Below are 14,851 nucleotides of genomic sequence, written 5' to 3' on the forward strand. Positions count from 1 at the left end.
GAAGTGCGTGTGTACCGAACGCAGCGCCAAGATGGCGGCTTCCGCCAGTCGCAGCTAGTGCACTCTGTGAGACCGTAGTGAACGGCGAGACATTGTAATACGTTGAAGCCTTGATTTTCCAGGCCGCTTACTGCACTCGAAATAGGTGAGTAAAACACTCCAAAAATCAAATAACCCACCGAATAAGTAACGATAATCATCGAGTGCATGATAATTACGATTAATCGTTGGTGAAGTGTCCAATGGCGGTGGTAATTGACGGGCGGAAAAAAACGGCTCTCGTGTGGACCCCGTAGCCATTGAAAAATCATCCTACCCCCCTTGAGCTTTTTCTCACTGCGTTGTTGAGTGGGGAATAGCCGGGAGGATGATTTTCCCAGGTTATGGGTCATTTCGGGGTGTCCTGGGGGTTGAATATTCAGGTTCAATCGACCTGGACCACGGGGGTGGGACCCTGGATGGTGGAAAAAAAAAATCATCTCATATTTTCACTCGGGTCATGCGATCCCAATGCGGCTCAGTCGTGCGATAATGACGCACGCCACGCGCAATCGAGACGTCTCTTTTATTCAATAGATCATTATTTAATTCTGTCTTTCTCCTCAGGATGGAGATGTTTGTCTCGCGACCGGTGAATCGATCGTTTGACATTTTTATTCGCCGGAAAAAATGAGGAAATGCGGAGGAAAAATGCCAATTATTCTGTCCTTCAGACGATCGAAGCCGCCTTTTCGTTGGCTGGTAAATTCAGAGGTTATTTTCTTGTGGTTGGTAACAATTTTAGTTTAGTTACGCTCTCGAATGACGTAGTTGGAGAGGACAGGGGAGTGTCACGTCGCCATGTTGCCTTTGACCTGCCGGCTACGCCGGATTTTCCCTCGAGGTTTTTTTTTCCTCGTTGATTTTTTCTGGTTAAGATTTGGGGCCTGGGATTTTTGGATTTTTATCGGAATGAGGTTAGGGTGCAATTGGGGCATCAGGCGGTTTCCTGATTTCGGTGACATGGACCCACCACGTACTGCGTAATTCCGTGGGCTGAATGGAACGTACGTCCTTATATGGAATGGTACATTACTCCAATGCCAATGTCGTGTTTTGAAAATTAATGAATTGGATTGAGTTTCCTCGAGAATTTTCCTAGATAATGAATTTATAACTGCACCCAGGGTGATGATCGATGAGTCATTCCAGGAATTTATTTCCAAAAAAACGAAACAATATTTCAATCAAAAGTCAAATTCATTTACAAAATTCACATCGTTGGACCTGGTGATTTCGTTAATTTATCCTCCAATTTCATCACTCAATTTTTGTTTAACTCTTTGTGTTAAATTTGTATTTCCGGTCGATGGTACTCATCAATAAAGATCAGTGGAATTATTTTCCTATAACGCCCAGGGCACTTTGACAAGCCAAGCGTTGTCAGCTGATCGATACTGTTTTCGGTCCACATAAATTTCCTCACTGTCATTCCCCTGAAATTTTCCTCATCGCCTTCTGTCGTGTTCCCACTAACCGGAGAATCCCCCTTCGTCGTATTAAACCTCGTGTCCCTCGATCCTCCAATATTTATGATAATGACTGGTGTTAAGAGGAGAACTAGTTCACCAGAAGGTGAATTATTCATTAGCTCGGGAATTTTAGCAGAAAACTGTTGCATAGAAAGTTATTCCATTTTTATTTTCGAGGGGAGATTTTCAATCATTCAAATTCCAGTTTTATTTATTTATATTATTGACTCGTTGAGCCCAATCCATCGACATCAATTACAGTTTGATTCCCTCGTTAATTTGTTAATTTTCTCTCATTTAGAATTGCTGAACGATCGCTTAAATAATTTTTTTATTACTAGTTTAGTCGGAAAAGCGTCTGGGGTGAATGCTGTACCAGAGCGATTTTTCCAGTTGGTCTCTAGGTGGAAATGGCGATGTGATACAATTTCTAAATGTGAGAAATCCTATCCAGTCAATGATGCAGGAGAGAGAGAGCTGAATGACAACTCGGTGGATATTTCTCTACGAGTCAGCATTCCAACAATCCCACGCTAATGACACTGGGAATAATTTTCTTTTCACTCCAAAATCGGTGATTCTCGTCGTCTTATCTGGTCTCTTACTTCATGGTACGATCTTGGGGGAAGGTAAATTAAGTATTTTGATCATTAATCGCGATTTAATGATCACCAAAATCTTCTGAAACTCAAGTCAATGAAAAAAAAATGGGGACACAGGGATCAAATTGCTTTTTTATTTCACTTCTTCAGGTTCTTCGTTCATTTTATTTTCCATTTTCCTCTGTAAGAGATTTTGAAATGGAAAATAATCGTCGAGAGACAATTTTACTTCTTCTCAATAATTTTTAATTACTGTTTGCATTCCTGAAGCTCCAGGAGTAATCAAATTTTCCTCGGAAACTTTCCCAACCCAGAAAAACACATCCGGTGTCTCTAGCCCCACGAGGTCGAGCGATTTTCTTCTTCCGTTTTACTGATACGAGTGGGATCGATACACCTCGAGAACACGAGTCTTCTTCCACCTACACCTCTCCTTCCGCGTCTCTTCGTTCGACCCCGAGTAAACGACCTCGACCAGTTTCTCCCCGGACATCGTCCTTGGCCCGTCTCCACCCTCTTCCTTTTCCTCGCACCCCAATCGCTGTTAATAGCAGTAATTCCGAATTCTATTTTTCCCTTTATCATGTGATAGGTTTCTCTATTCTCCGTGATTTTCATTCGAGAAAGGAATAAATTAGAATAAAAACGATAACTCGTTCGGTAATTATCCCTCAGTAATTGCAGAAAACGAATTAAATTGTTCTTCGTAATTTTATAAATTTTTTTCTGGATTATTTTGTCATTTTGACTGAATATTTTTCTCTCGAGGTAATTATATCCGTAAACTGGCGACCCACTTTTCCCGGAATTCCCAGAGACTAGAGTAAAGACATCGGGAGGGGATGAGACTTCTTCAAAGCCCTCTCATCAGAAGGGGTTGAAAATTCGCGCCCTTTTTACGCACCACCCCGCCCTACTCACTCGTCTTGTCATCAAGGGGTGGAAGACATGAGGAGCACTTGAATGATGAAAAAAGGGAATAACTTTCACCTGAATTCCCCTTAATTTAGGTTAATTATGAAGTTAATTAAATAGTTATATCACTCGTGGCTTCTGGTAAATTCTGTAAACAGGGAAAATCGTTCAGTTCTCGAAGTTTATTTATTTTGACAGAATTACTATTCCTTCCGGATGTCGAGGGATTATTTCTGGGTGAGAGAAATCGGATAATTCCTTCGAGAAGGGAAAAATCCAGTGGTAAACTTGTAATTCCAAATGTTGAGATAATTTTATTGCCGATCGATGAAATTTCATGGGGGAAAATCCGAGACTTTGGATACAGAGGGTGGCTTTCACTCGTGACCTATACTGTTAGTCAGGGTAATGGGGGAGATTGGGGTGAACTGGGGTTATGGATTTTTTTCATTCGATAATTTTGTTTCGTATAATTTCCGCAGTTTACGATACGTTAAAGATATCAGTGATTATTTCCAGACTTTCAGGGATTTTTAATCAATTAAAAATCAAGGGATTTTTTATTTTTATTAATAACTCCTCATTAAGACCGTGAAATTACACAATTGGAGGAATCACTCCACCAAGTGCTTTTTAAAACCCACCACCAAATTATTTTGACACGCGATCAGAGGTTCTTCTTCCAAAGGCTCTCCCCAGCCCCTCGAAAACGCTCTATTTTTATTCCCTCACTTCGTGGTGAAGCTCCTCGACCCTCCACTGTTATTCTCATGTCTCCCGATGACTTGACCGCGTGATTCACTCACGCACAACGGGTACTACATGACGAACACGTCATTCTACATTCACAGAAGACTCTCCTCCCCTCGTTCCTCGTCGACTCCTTGAGGCGAGTGAAATCAAAAAAATTCACTGGGCTCATTAAAATGCGAGACATTCCAGTGACTCAATGGAGCACTTGCTGGTCCCTCTGATGTTCCTCAAACCTTCAGAGATATAACGAAAATTATCAGGGAGCTAAAAATGCTGCTGCATTTATTTCATGCATTTACCGTAGGTACAACCGCTCAAGTCGGTCTCGTGAGCTTGACATCAGTTTCTATTTCCAAATGCTCTGACGCATCGCACCAGTTGTGAAGACTTTTTGTTACTATTTCATCTGCATATCGTTGATTATTTATTTTTTTTAGGGGATGACAAAGTGGAGAATGTTCACCAGCGTTTGACGTTATTTCCTGGAAAATTCTGCAATTTTCATAATTTTTCTGGGAACACTCGCCAGTATCATTTTGGTTCACCTCTGGGAAATTTCCAAATGGTATCAGGAAAGAGATTAATCCCAATTTCCACTGGCACCTGGGAGAATATTAAATTATCCAACACACGCGACCAGCGAAGTTGATCCATTTTTATTGAATTCTCGAGTTATCCAATGTGGCAGGGTATTTCGCCGTTAGATAACCCACCGGTCTATCATCTTCTCACCGAATACATCGTCAATTGACGCATATGAATGTTTGTACAATACCACCTGTGGAGTTTACTAGCTCTCAGCGCGAGTGTCACTAAACACTCGGGGGAACCCCAGGATAAAAGAGGAAAAAAAATGTTGGAGGAACATTAGGTGGTTTTTTTTCTTTTGTTGCTCAGAGCGTACATTGTATTCATGCGAGTAATGGTGTTTTCGTTGGGGAGAGCCACTGAGGTTAATACTAATCTCATTGTTATTATTGTTGGGGGGATGATTAGGCTGTGATGGCTGGTCTCCTGGAAACCCACATGTTCATTTCCCTCCCCTTTGTACATTACACAAACAGCCCTTGTTTATCGATTTATGGATTGAGCCTGACACGAATTCCAAGAATTTTTTGATTGTGAGTCACGAACGCGAGTGTTCCTCGCGAATTTTAAATATGTAAACGATTTTATCGTCATTTGAATTCATTTAAAGTGATTAGATGCAACAGGTTTCTGTTCTCATCTTTTCATCATCGATTAATTATCACATTAACGAGGAGTTTTAGGGGATCGTTTGGTGTGTTTTCATCTACTCCTCTAATCCCCTAAATTTAATTAAAATTTAAATAAATGAGAATATATTGAGAGCAATATCGTGGACAAAAGGATCCCACGTCAGTCAATTTCTGATTATGTGAGATAACTGAATTGTCATACCAATCCACAATGTCCATCGTTAAACAATGGGGATGAAAATTGAAAGGGTTACGTAAATTCTTTAACGTCGTACTCCTGTGTCTGACCAGTCATGTGTCCTCCAGCCATCATATGCCTGCAAATGTGTCCATCAGAGGTATACAAAGGTATCCAATAGCTTTTGGAGGCTATTGAATTGATTATGAAGAGGAAATTGTCTATTTATAACGATTTTCATCATCAACTTCGATCCGATCCATTGGAAATTCGGGCGGATTTTTTTTTTTTCTTCAAGAAAATTTCAATCGAATCAACTGTTTGATTCTGGTCCACTAGACTCGCTTCTGGTTGGAGATAATAAACAATCGGGGAGGCTCATGGGGAGCCTTGGAAATACGGGTGGAGGTAGAGACGCGGCACGAGCCAATATTGATTCTCTCGTCACTAACCTGGCCAGCCGGTGTACCTGGCGTTTTCCAACGACGGTCATCGAGAAATTCATAGTGAGACAGTTAAGGTTGCAGTTTGCACGCGCAAACACTCACAAAGACCTGTCTCTCCTTCTATTATATGGTCCCTTGTGGTACATGACAAAGAGGCCAACGGAATGTCAATTGTATCTACTACCCTCCGCCCTTTTGTCGTATGATCGTGCCAATGATAAAATATTTTTATTTATTTTTCATAATATTTACTTTGAAAATATTATGAAAAATGAATTTAAATATTTTATGAGCTGTTGGTGCTCGAAATTTTCAATTTTTTATACCTCTTCGTTGTTAATTGTATTCGTTAATTAATTCATAACTGATGGAAATTATTTTTACGACGAGAAACGAATTTTCCCTCTCGTTTTTCAGTTTCGAAATTATCATCTGGGTTTTGCCTGCGGGAAAATTTTATTCTCTGCTCTTCCTCGATGTTAATACATTCATTATTATTAATTATAAAATGCTTAAACATTGAATAATTACGTTGGCAATGGGGGATTGTTTAATATTATTAAAATTCAAAGCACAAGAATTATTTTCCGAGAAAAGTAGTTTGTCTCGGTGGCAGGAATTGTTAGTAATTTTCAATTACTTCACCTGGAAATGGAAAAATGAAAATTGAAATTTAATGCACCCGTGGATGCGGCACTCGGATCGATGGCCCTGCCCTAGAAACTCGGAATACATTTTTATTTATTCTCTATTTTCTTCATTGTAATCGGAGTCTTGGTATGGGGGTGAAACATCGATATAATCGAGATTGTACGGGTAGTTTGCACAGACGTGAATCGACAATACAACATTGTTACTTGTATCGCATACCGTGTGTTTCGCAATAACGTAGGAAATTAAATATATTCCATCGTATTTACAGTTGCGTGTCACTCCTCAATGCAGAATTTATCGATTTGTCATCGATTTATCGAAGGTCCTCTGATTCACTTCACACATTTGCATATTAAATTCCGGGAAATGGGAATTTCAATGGGTTCGGGGGCAATTTATATCCACGTGTCGTGTTTTTTAAATAAAAAAATTTTATTCGGCAAGTGACACCTCAATTTTGCCACTCGCTGGGAATATTTGACTTCATTACGACTGTGGACACCTGGAGCAGCCAGAAATGTCAATTAATTAACTTTCCTCGATAATAAATTTTTTAGAAATAAATTCCCCTGACATTCACCCCTGAAAATTGATTAAATCATCGACATTGAAGTCCTGAAAGTTGAATTCACCCCTCTGTCGGTCTTAGTGGCCCTCGGGGTGACTAAAAATATTAAAATAGCAATCACCTCCTGGAAATTGTTAATCATGAAGTCAAACTAATGACGAAAATTCGAAAGCAAGTTCATTCACACGTGCACACGTACATCGTAAATGTAAAGCAGGTTAACACCGAGTTTATCACTGACTCACTCCTTCCGCACACCGATATTAATAATTCCCGAGGCATTGAGGGGTTGGAAGAATGCGCCACCTTTGCATTCACACATGCGAGTGAAACTAAAGCGTCTCATTACGAGCATTCTCCATTTTAATTACAACAAAAGTCCTCACCCCCTGAGAAATAAAGATTTGCGGGGAGAAACCTTTTTTCTTTTTTCAAATTTTCGCGCGTCTCAGCCGTGCTCAGGCGATCATTACTGCCAGCACAATCAAGTAAACATAATTAATGCCCTTAATGACGCATCCTTTCGGTGAACCAATGACCCGAGACAATTAAATCCCTCGCGTGCACTTTCCTGTCTCAAGGAGTGATTTCACCTCTTTCATGGGGTAAAAAAAAATTCTCAAGGTCGTTCTGAGGGACAGGAACCTGATGGGTTTCATCGTTGTCTTCCAGTCGATTCACTTCGCTGATAAAAGTGATGGAAATTCATGAATAGCCACAGTAACATTACCCTGATGACAATCTAATGGATTTTCCTGGTCCTCGAGTGATTTTTTGGGGGGTAAATCGCTTCGTTTGAGGCCCCTGTCCGGGGATGATGGGGGTGAGGGGGTGTAGATTTGTCTGAGGGGTTTTATCACACGTTCAGAATGTTTAATGATTTTTTTTTTTTTGACAGGGGTGAGTGAAGAGAATCTGGAGCGAAGACGTTTCACGTGATGGGAATTGACTTCGGTGGAAATTACCAAGGGGTAGTTTTTGGGACTTACAATTAGGGGAGAAAAAGAATTAAAATTTTGGGGAGTAAGCGGTTTTTTAGGGTGAAACATTGAGATTTTTTAGGTATTTATTGAGGACATATGTTGTCGGATTTTTATTATATATAAAGAGGGAAAATGGTGGCGCATTGTGGAAAATACAGGGGCGGGTCAGGCTGCAGGGTTTTGCGCGCGCACCAACCCCCTGTTCTCTGTCTTTCTTTACACCCCCAACAGATCAATATTTCATTTCCAGTGCTTGCCAACAGACCCGCCATTTCTTCTTGTCCATCCATCTCACTCACCTTCACCTGTATGCGAGAGAATAATTATCACTCACCCGGTTCACCTGAGATTTCACAGGGGTAGGAAAAAAAAATCTTCATCTTTGAATAATTCACCCCAATTCTGTTCTCTAACCCATCGCGATAAATACACGATTTAATTATTCGAAAACTCATTAATTTGTTTACGAAATCATTAAAAAAATTTCATATCAAACGGTATTTGGAGGTAATAAATAATTGATTTTTATTGTATCGCGTGGAATTGGAAAATTCCCCCAGAGAAACGCAATCCGCAAGATTAACTAAAGGGTTTCAACCCCTCGTTCAACCCCCCGATCTCAATTACAATGATAATAATAGAAACCGCAGTGAATCTGAAAATCGAGACTCGTATTCACACCGTTAATTCGACGAAATATCTAGGAGTAAGATCTCGGTGAAATTAATTATTTACTCATTAATTAGTGGTAATTCTCGTGGCGCATTACATTCGCGAAAATACCCGGGCTTCGGCCAGGGTTGTTTATGCACCCCGAGGGATACAAAGGGGTTTCTCTACATTTACAAGTTAATTATTATCAATCAAATTTTATAAAAATGAAAAAGATTTATCGAGTGAACAATAAATTGAGAGAGAGGGGGTGGAATCAGGTGGAGTCTTCTGACATTTATTCATAAACTCATTATTTAATAGTTAATGAAACGTCTTTGTTAAATGCACGATTATCTCGGTAATGAGTTACTTAACGAGGAAACATGAGCTGGCAGTGCGCTGATAATTAATTATCACTGAAAAATACGATACCATCAATTTTTTTATTGAAAAAAATGTCAATTAACCCTAGGGTAATGCCCAGGTGGTTTGAACCCGCAACCTTCTGATTACCAATCTGACCACTTTAGGCATTAGGGGGTTCCCCAATTTTCTCCCCAATAAATCCTCGAACCCCCCCAAAGTACGAGAATAAAGACAGAAAAATATCTTTCATAATGAGGTGATTATTCAATTTAATAACTTGGAGCAAACGTTTGACGGGGGAGATGATTGTTACGTCAACCCCAACACAAATCTCGAAGGATTAAAAGTATATCACCCCCACCCTCGTAATTTCCCAGAAAAAAAAAGTCACCAAATCCCCAAAAATCCCTCAATCCGAAGATAAAAAAAAAAAATTATAATTCTCGTAATGCGGAGTCCTGCATCTCGGGGAGAGAGTACCGTCGCGGCGCGTCCCGTCGTCCCGGGGACGCCTTGCCCCACCCAATAGTCTCCCTCTCCTCGTCACTGGCGGCCATGCCTGCATTGCGCGATCAATATTTCGGGCGGTTGCCGACGTTCACCGGAGCCTTGCGACCTCTGTCGAATGTCCACGAGGGCCCGGCCCGAGGAGACCCGACCTCCCCACTCACCAACAGCGTTGCCGGCTCAGTCGTTGTGCGGGAGTGGTCAACGAGGGATGTGTGGTGTCGTAACGAGTGATTAAAAAAAAAAAGGGGAAAAATATCCAAAAAAAAAAATAATAAATTAGAGAAACCAGAGCAGCGGCATTGTACCATCAAATAAAAAATCGTTAGTTTTTTTTTCAAGAACATTTTGTCGTTCCCAGTTGTATCGCAAGACTGTGGGCGTAACATAATTGGTCGGTAACACCGAGGAATATTCCTGTGAACGTGGAGTAATTTTTTTTATTTTTTTTAGAGTAAAAGACGTTTTATTCTAGTCGGTATAGAGGACAACTCGACCAAAAATTCATCTCTCTTGTGATTGGAGAGTGAGAGACTCAATAGCGATATTTATTTAAGTATTTATTGTACAAAGGATTTTTAAAAATAGGTAAGACCTCTATTGTCGCATTATTTTATCGTCCTCGGTGTCATTGAATTTATATTTATTAATCAGTTGATTAGGCTGGTTGAATTCATGTCGACGTAATTATTTTATTAGTTTTTACGGTCACGTCTGCACGACTTCCGGTGCCCCTCACCTTCTATTCTTAAACGGCTTCGCATTTATTTTTTTTTTATTGACACATTATTTTGTTTAACGAGGAAATTGGAGGGGGATTTTTCTAGATTCGATGAAGGGGTTTTCCTGGTGGTTATTTAGTGGTATAGAGGCATCGAGTATACCAGTAACGAGCTATCGATCCCAACTGCCATCGTCTGCGTCGCAAAAAGCCCATCGGCTCGCACAACCGGGCCTCCACCGCATTGGCGCAACGCGCTACTTCCGTTTTTACGATTTTTCCATCTCCTGGGATTATTTTTTCCCCTCACTGGTCCAGAATGACTGATGATTTGGAAGCCAGAAGCCTGGAATGCAGCCATTTTTGGGGATCGGGGAGTTTTTTTCTCGTCTGCCAGAATGGGAGTGGTGACAGGTTACGGTGGCTGCTCCAAAGGGAGAGGGAACATAACCCCGAATAGTCTAAAAGTACTAGACTATTTTCAGTTTAAGAATTATCTCGGAATTTCACCGGTGTTTTCCACAATTTTCCGACGACATTGACAAATTAATTGCGAAGGTGTGGTCGCTTCGGTTGTCTTCAATCTTCTGTATCTCCTGAAGTAATGAAGCGATTTGGATGAGTCAGATCTCATTTTAAAGGAGGGAAAAGCATCTTCAGAATGAAAAAAAAATTATTGAAATTCACTCAGGCGATACTGAGATATTGACCGTTGAATATGACGGTCTGATCGTCGTTTTTAACCTCAAAATTTTCTAGAGAATTCACTGAATATTGAATCAGTAATTCATCAGAAATATTTCAGAAGGCACTGATTTCACGTTCATCAACCGGATTTGATCGTATCATTAATATAATGCCCGATAACAACAACAATTCACCCCGAAACATTTCAGATTGATTGAAAAAAGTCTCGGAACCATCCAATTTCCCATTTCTACTATCAGTGAACTAATACACTGACGATAAAGTTTCCTAGATAAACAAAGAGAGGTTTGATAGAAATCGGTTGTCATTATCTCGACCCGAGGTGAAAAACAATTGTACCGGTAGCTCTGTTGCTGTTCTGGAAGCCCCGAGGCAAAGAAAAATTCGATAAAATTAACAAAAGAAATTTTAATCACCCGAAAAACGATTGAAATCAATAGGAAATTCTCTCAATTTAATCGCAATTGTTCCTCAACTTTTTCTCGATCATTAGAAAATTTCACAGAGTGAAAGTATCAATAATAATTGTTGAATACGACTTGATTTATTTATTGAATATTTCAATGTTTATTCTTGAACTTCTGCTCGAGTTCTCGGTTCCCCAATGATAATTAGGTAATTTATTCCGTCATTTTTGCAGAATATTTGTCACTGTGTTAGAGGTGGGTGCGATAATCGTGAAAGTACGTGCCTCAGTCATTACTCATACAAAAAGAAATATTACTCCGCCAATCATGAAGCATTAATGATGGGTACCTGGGGGCAAATTCCGTTGAACTGTTTAATCACTTGCCACTAGTGAGCTCTCCTCTTCCTCGTATTTTCCAGTGCCCCAGGGAATTTTTACCTCTAGGATTAACACATCTGACGAGAACGAATGCTGGTTCGAGTCCTATTCGAATTCTTCACCTCGAATCCAATGAGGAAAAAGGCATCAAGTTAGCTGATGGCTTATGAGGCTGAATTAATTAATGAGCTTGTGCTTTCTTGGATAGGAGAGGTCGTTGTGTCATTTTAGAAAGTGGAAAGCACTTTACATCATTTCGGTGGTAATCGAACCCGGAGATCGTTCCCAAAAATTCCCGTCAACGGTATTAAAACCATTGACGTCATCATATGAAAAAATCCACTGGGAAAATCATCATCAGGAGGAGAAAAGTCTGGAGGGAAATTTTCCAAAAATAAATGACCACTTGGGCACCAAGGTGGGGCAGTTTTCCAGTATCATCGTACCGCGCATCTGGGAAACGCCTGAATACCGAAACCGGAAGTGCATGAATGAAGCCGGAAACGGCAGAGTGTCGGCGCTGTGTGCGCACCCTTTTAATACCCCTCGCCCCTTCCCCTCGTGATTCAACGTGACTTGCCACTCGATTCTTGAATACTTTGAAGATGACATTCTTATGGGCGCCACATATCACCCCCTTGACCCCCTTCACTAGTTTTTCTCATCGTTCCTCAAGACCATTGAACCGCAATGTTTTGACATCTGTCAACGCTCTTTATGACTGTTTCATCAAATTCTGTTGCGTTATGCGTTCGATCGAATTTCCTGACTTCGATTAGCTGATGATTTCCAGGTAAATCTGAGCTCTGGTCTTAGTTCTTGAAATATTCTTCCCCTGAAACGGAAAATTTCTTCTGTCGCATGCCCCCGGCTTATTCCACCGGTAACACGTTACCTGCATTCCCCGATAGATTTTTGTACGCGTGTCTTGATCCCGTGATGACATCATGGAGGGACAGTTGCCACTTCTTAGGCTGGCAGGTAGAAAAGAGGACGGATAACTGATGGCACCTGGCCAGCCCCCGAAAATGCGTCGTTCAGTTCCGTTTGTTCACGAAAAAGAAAAAAAAAACTGTCTCGTTCACCCACAATCCTCGTCATTCTTCATCCTGACAAAAGATTTGGGACAGCCGCATGCTCCAGACTATCAAAACTATCGACATTGCAGGGCGAGAGGGACAGGGAGAGGGAAAATTGGGGAATGTGAGAGATAATGAAAAAGATGGAGATGAAAAATAAAAGTATTAAAGTGTAAAAAAAAATTTCTATGTTACAGCCGACACAATGTCTGTGGACAAAGAGGAATTGGTGCAGCGTGCGAAGCTCGCTGAGCAGGCAGAGAGGTACGATGACATGGCTGCTGCTATGAAAGCAGTCACCGAAACGGGGGTTGAATTATCGAACGAGGAGAGAAACTTACTCTCGGTCGCCTACAAGAATGTTGTTGGAGCGAGACGCAGCTCGTGGCGAGTAATATCATCGATTGAGCAAAAGACCGAGGGATCAGAGCGCAAACAGCAGATGGCAAAGGAATATCGGGAAAAAGTTGAGAAGGAACTGCGTGAAATTTGCTACGATGTTCTGGTAATTTTTTTAACATTTCATTGGTTAAAGATAAGGGAGAACAAACCCCTCAGTTTCAAGAGCTTCTAGAAGTGTTTTCTCCTGAAATTTCCACTCATAATAATTAATAATTGCAGGAGAAATTACAATTCTAGGAATTGGATGCTGGAGAGTTCGTCTCGCCTTCAACTTATTATCATTGAAGTTGAAACGAGTGTTACGTTTTCACGAGCAATTTTAACGTCATTTCTTTTTGAGAATAATTAATGCTTCAATGGGGCACAGAATATATTTTATATTATATAGTTTTGTGTATAAACAAAGCAACTGGTATTTAAATTTCAGGAGAAATTAAAACTAATCTATTTCTGAGGAAATAGGCTTCTGATAAAAAACGTTACACTCCTTTCTAAAAAAGAGAATTACTTGTCTTGCGTTTTTCCCTTATCGCGAGGGAGATGTCGACTGTTATCACTTCTTCGATATTCGAATATTTGAGATGTGACGTCACATTTTATGATAAAACCAGTTGTTTAATGAGTGAATAGAAATTCTATTGAGTGAAAGAATGCAAAAAATTATTCGATCCTCCATCGAGAGAGTTAAAAACAAGTTGATTAAACAGGTCCTGAATTTATCTAGTTTATCTATCTGCGACATTAATAATTCGTGACATGAAGATGTGGAGAGTGACTCCATCATGTTTTCGGTAGCGACATGAGTCCTCGGCTCTCGTTTAACGCGAATGCCTCCTGGAGTCTGTCCAAGATCGTGAAATATTTTGGCAGAGGTCTTCTGTACTCGAATAACCCTATCCTCATCCTCCCTTTTTCACCACTTTTTATTCCTCTGAGAAATAGCCCAACGAGGCAGAATGACGAGGGGCCGGGGGGCTGGGGGAGGGACAGACGTCTTTTTTAAGACGCCAGTCAGCCTCGTGGCAGAGCGCACAAGGGCAGCGATGAGAAGGTCGGCGAACTGCCTCGGAAATTGTGAAACTTTGGAATATTGCGTGAAAAAAAAAAATTGGGCCACGTGTTTCAGGAGATTATGGCACGTGAGGGGGGAAAAAAGAATAATGGCGATCGTCTTACGTGGGGAGATTCTTTAGTTACTTTGAGGATGAGAATGAAATTCATCGGTGAGATTGAATTTCAGGGGTCTGGATCAATTACTGAGGGGAATTTCAACTGACAATGTGAATCATAAAATAGAGAATTTGAAAATCATTCAATTACGAGGTGGAAAATTGTTATGAGTGAGGGAAATTTATTTTTAAAACGAGGAGAATTGAAATGTCGAACGATAAGATCGCAATCTAGAGAATCCGGAAATTAAACTGGAAATGATGGTCCGGATGTGACGCACTTGGGCTTAATACAGCCATCATTTCTCCAACAATTCCATTCACCCGAATCAGTGAATTCACGAAAAAGAATTAAATATCGTCAAGTGTCGGACGTCATCACCTGTTGCCAACTCAATTATCACAGTATCTCGGTGATCACCTGCGCCCATCATCAATTGAAAAATGAAATACGAAGAGTGAGAGGGTAATTGGTGGGTTTGTGCGTCAACTGGAGTGAAGTAGAAGGTCAGACGAGGTCGGATGTACTGTAAAGTGGGTAACTGGGTCACTAGAACTATTAAAAAATTATTAATCCTGTTTTAAACACTGGTCATCACATCGGAGATTTTTCCCTAATTTTTACTCG

General features: G+C 40.5%; 1 protein-coding gene across 5 annotated transcripts in view; it reads left to right on the forward strand.

The window, feature by feature from the left end:
- The window catches only part of LOC135171293 (14-3-3 protein zeta), a 17,499-nt gene continuing 2,648 nt past the window's right edge, over window positions 1-14,851 (forward strand). Inside the window, exons 1-3 of one of the 5 annotated variants that reach the window (XM_064137750.1) lie at window positions 9,527-9,681; window positions 9,811-9,945; window positions 12,850-13,157. In XM_064137750.1, the coding sequence (XP_063993820.1) occupies window positions 12,858-13,157 (300 nt within the window). In that variant the 5' untranslated portion in view covers window positions 9,527-9,681; window positions 9,811-9,945; window positions 12,850-12,857. Of the gene's footprint in view, window positions 146-9,526; window positions 9,946-12,849; window positions 13,158-14,851 lie in introns of those variants that run through there. The other 4 variants (XM_064137748.1, XM_064137751.1, XM_064137753.1 and 1 more) reach the window with 4 other exon arrangements.

This window comes from Diachasmimorpha longicaudata, chromosome 19 (assembly GCF_034640455.1).
Source record: "Diachasmimorpha longicaudata isolate KC_UGA_2023 chromosome 19, iyDiaLong2, whole genome shotgun sequence".
Classification (NCBI taxonomy): domain Eukaryota; kingdom Metazoa; phylum Arthropoda; class Insecta; order Hymenoptera; family Braconidae; genus Diachasmimorpha; species Diachasmimorpha longicaudata.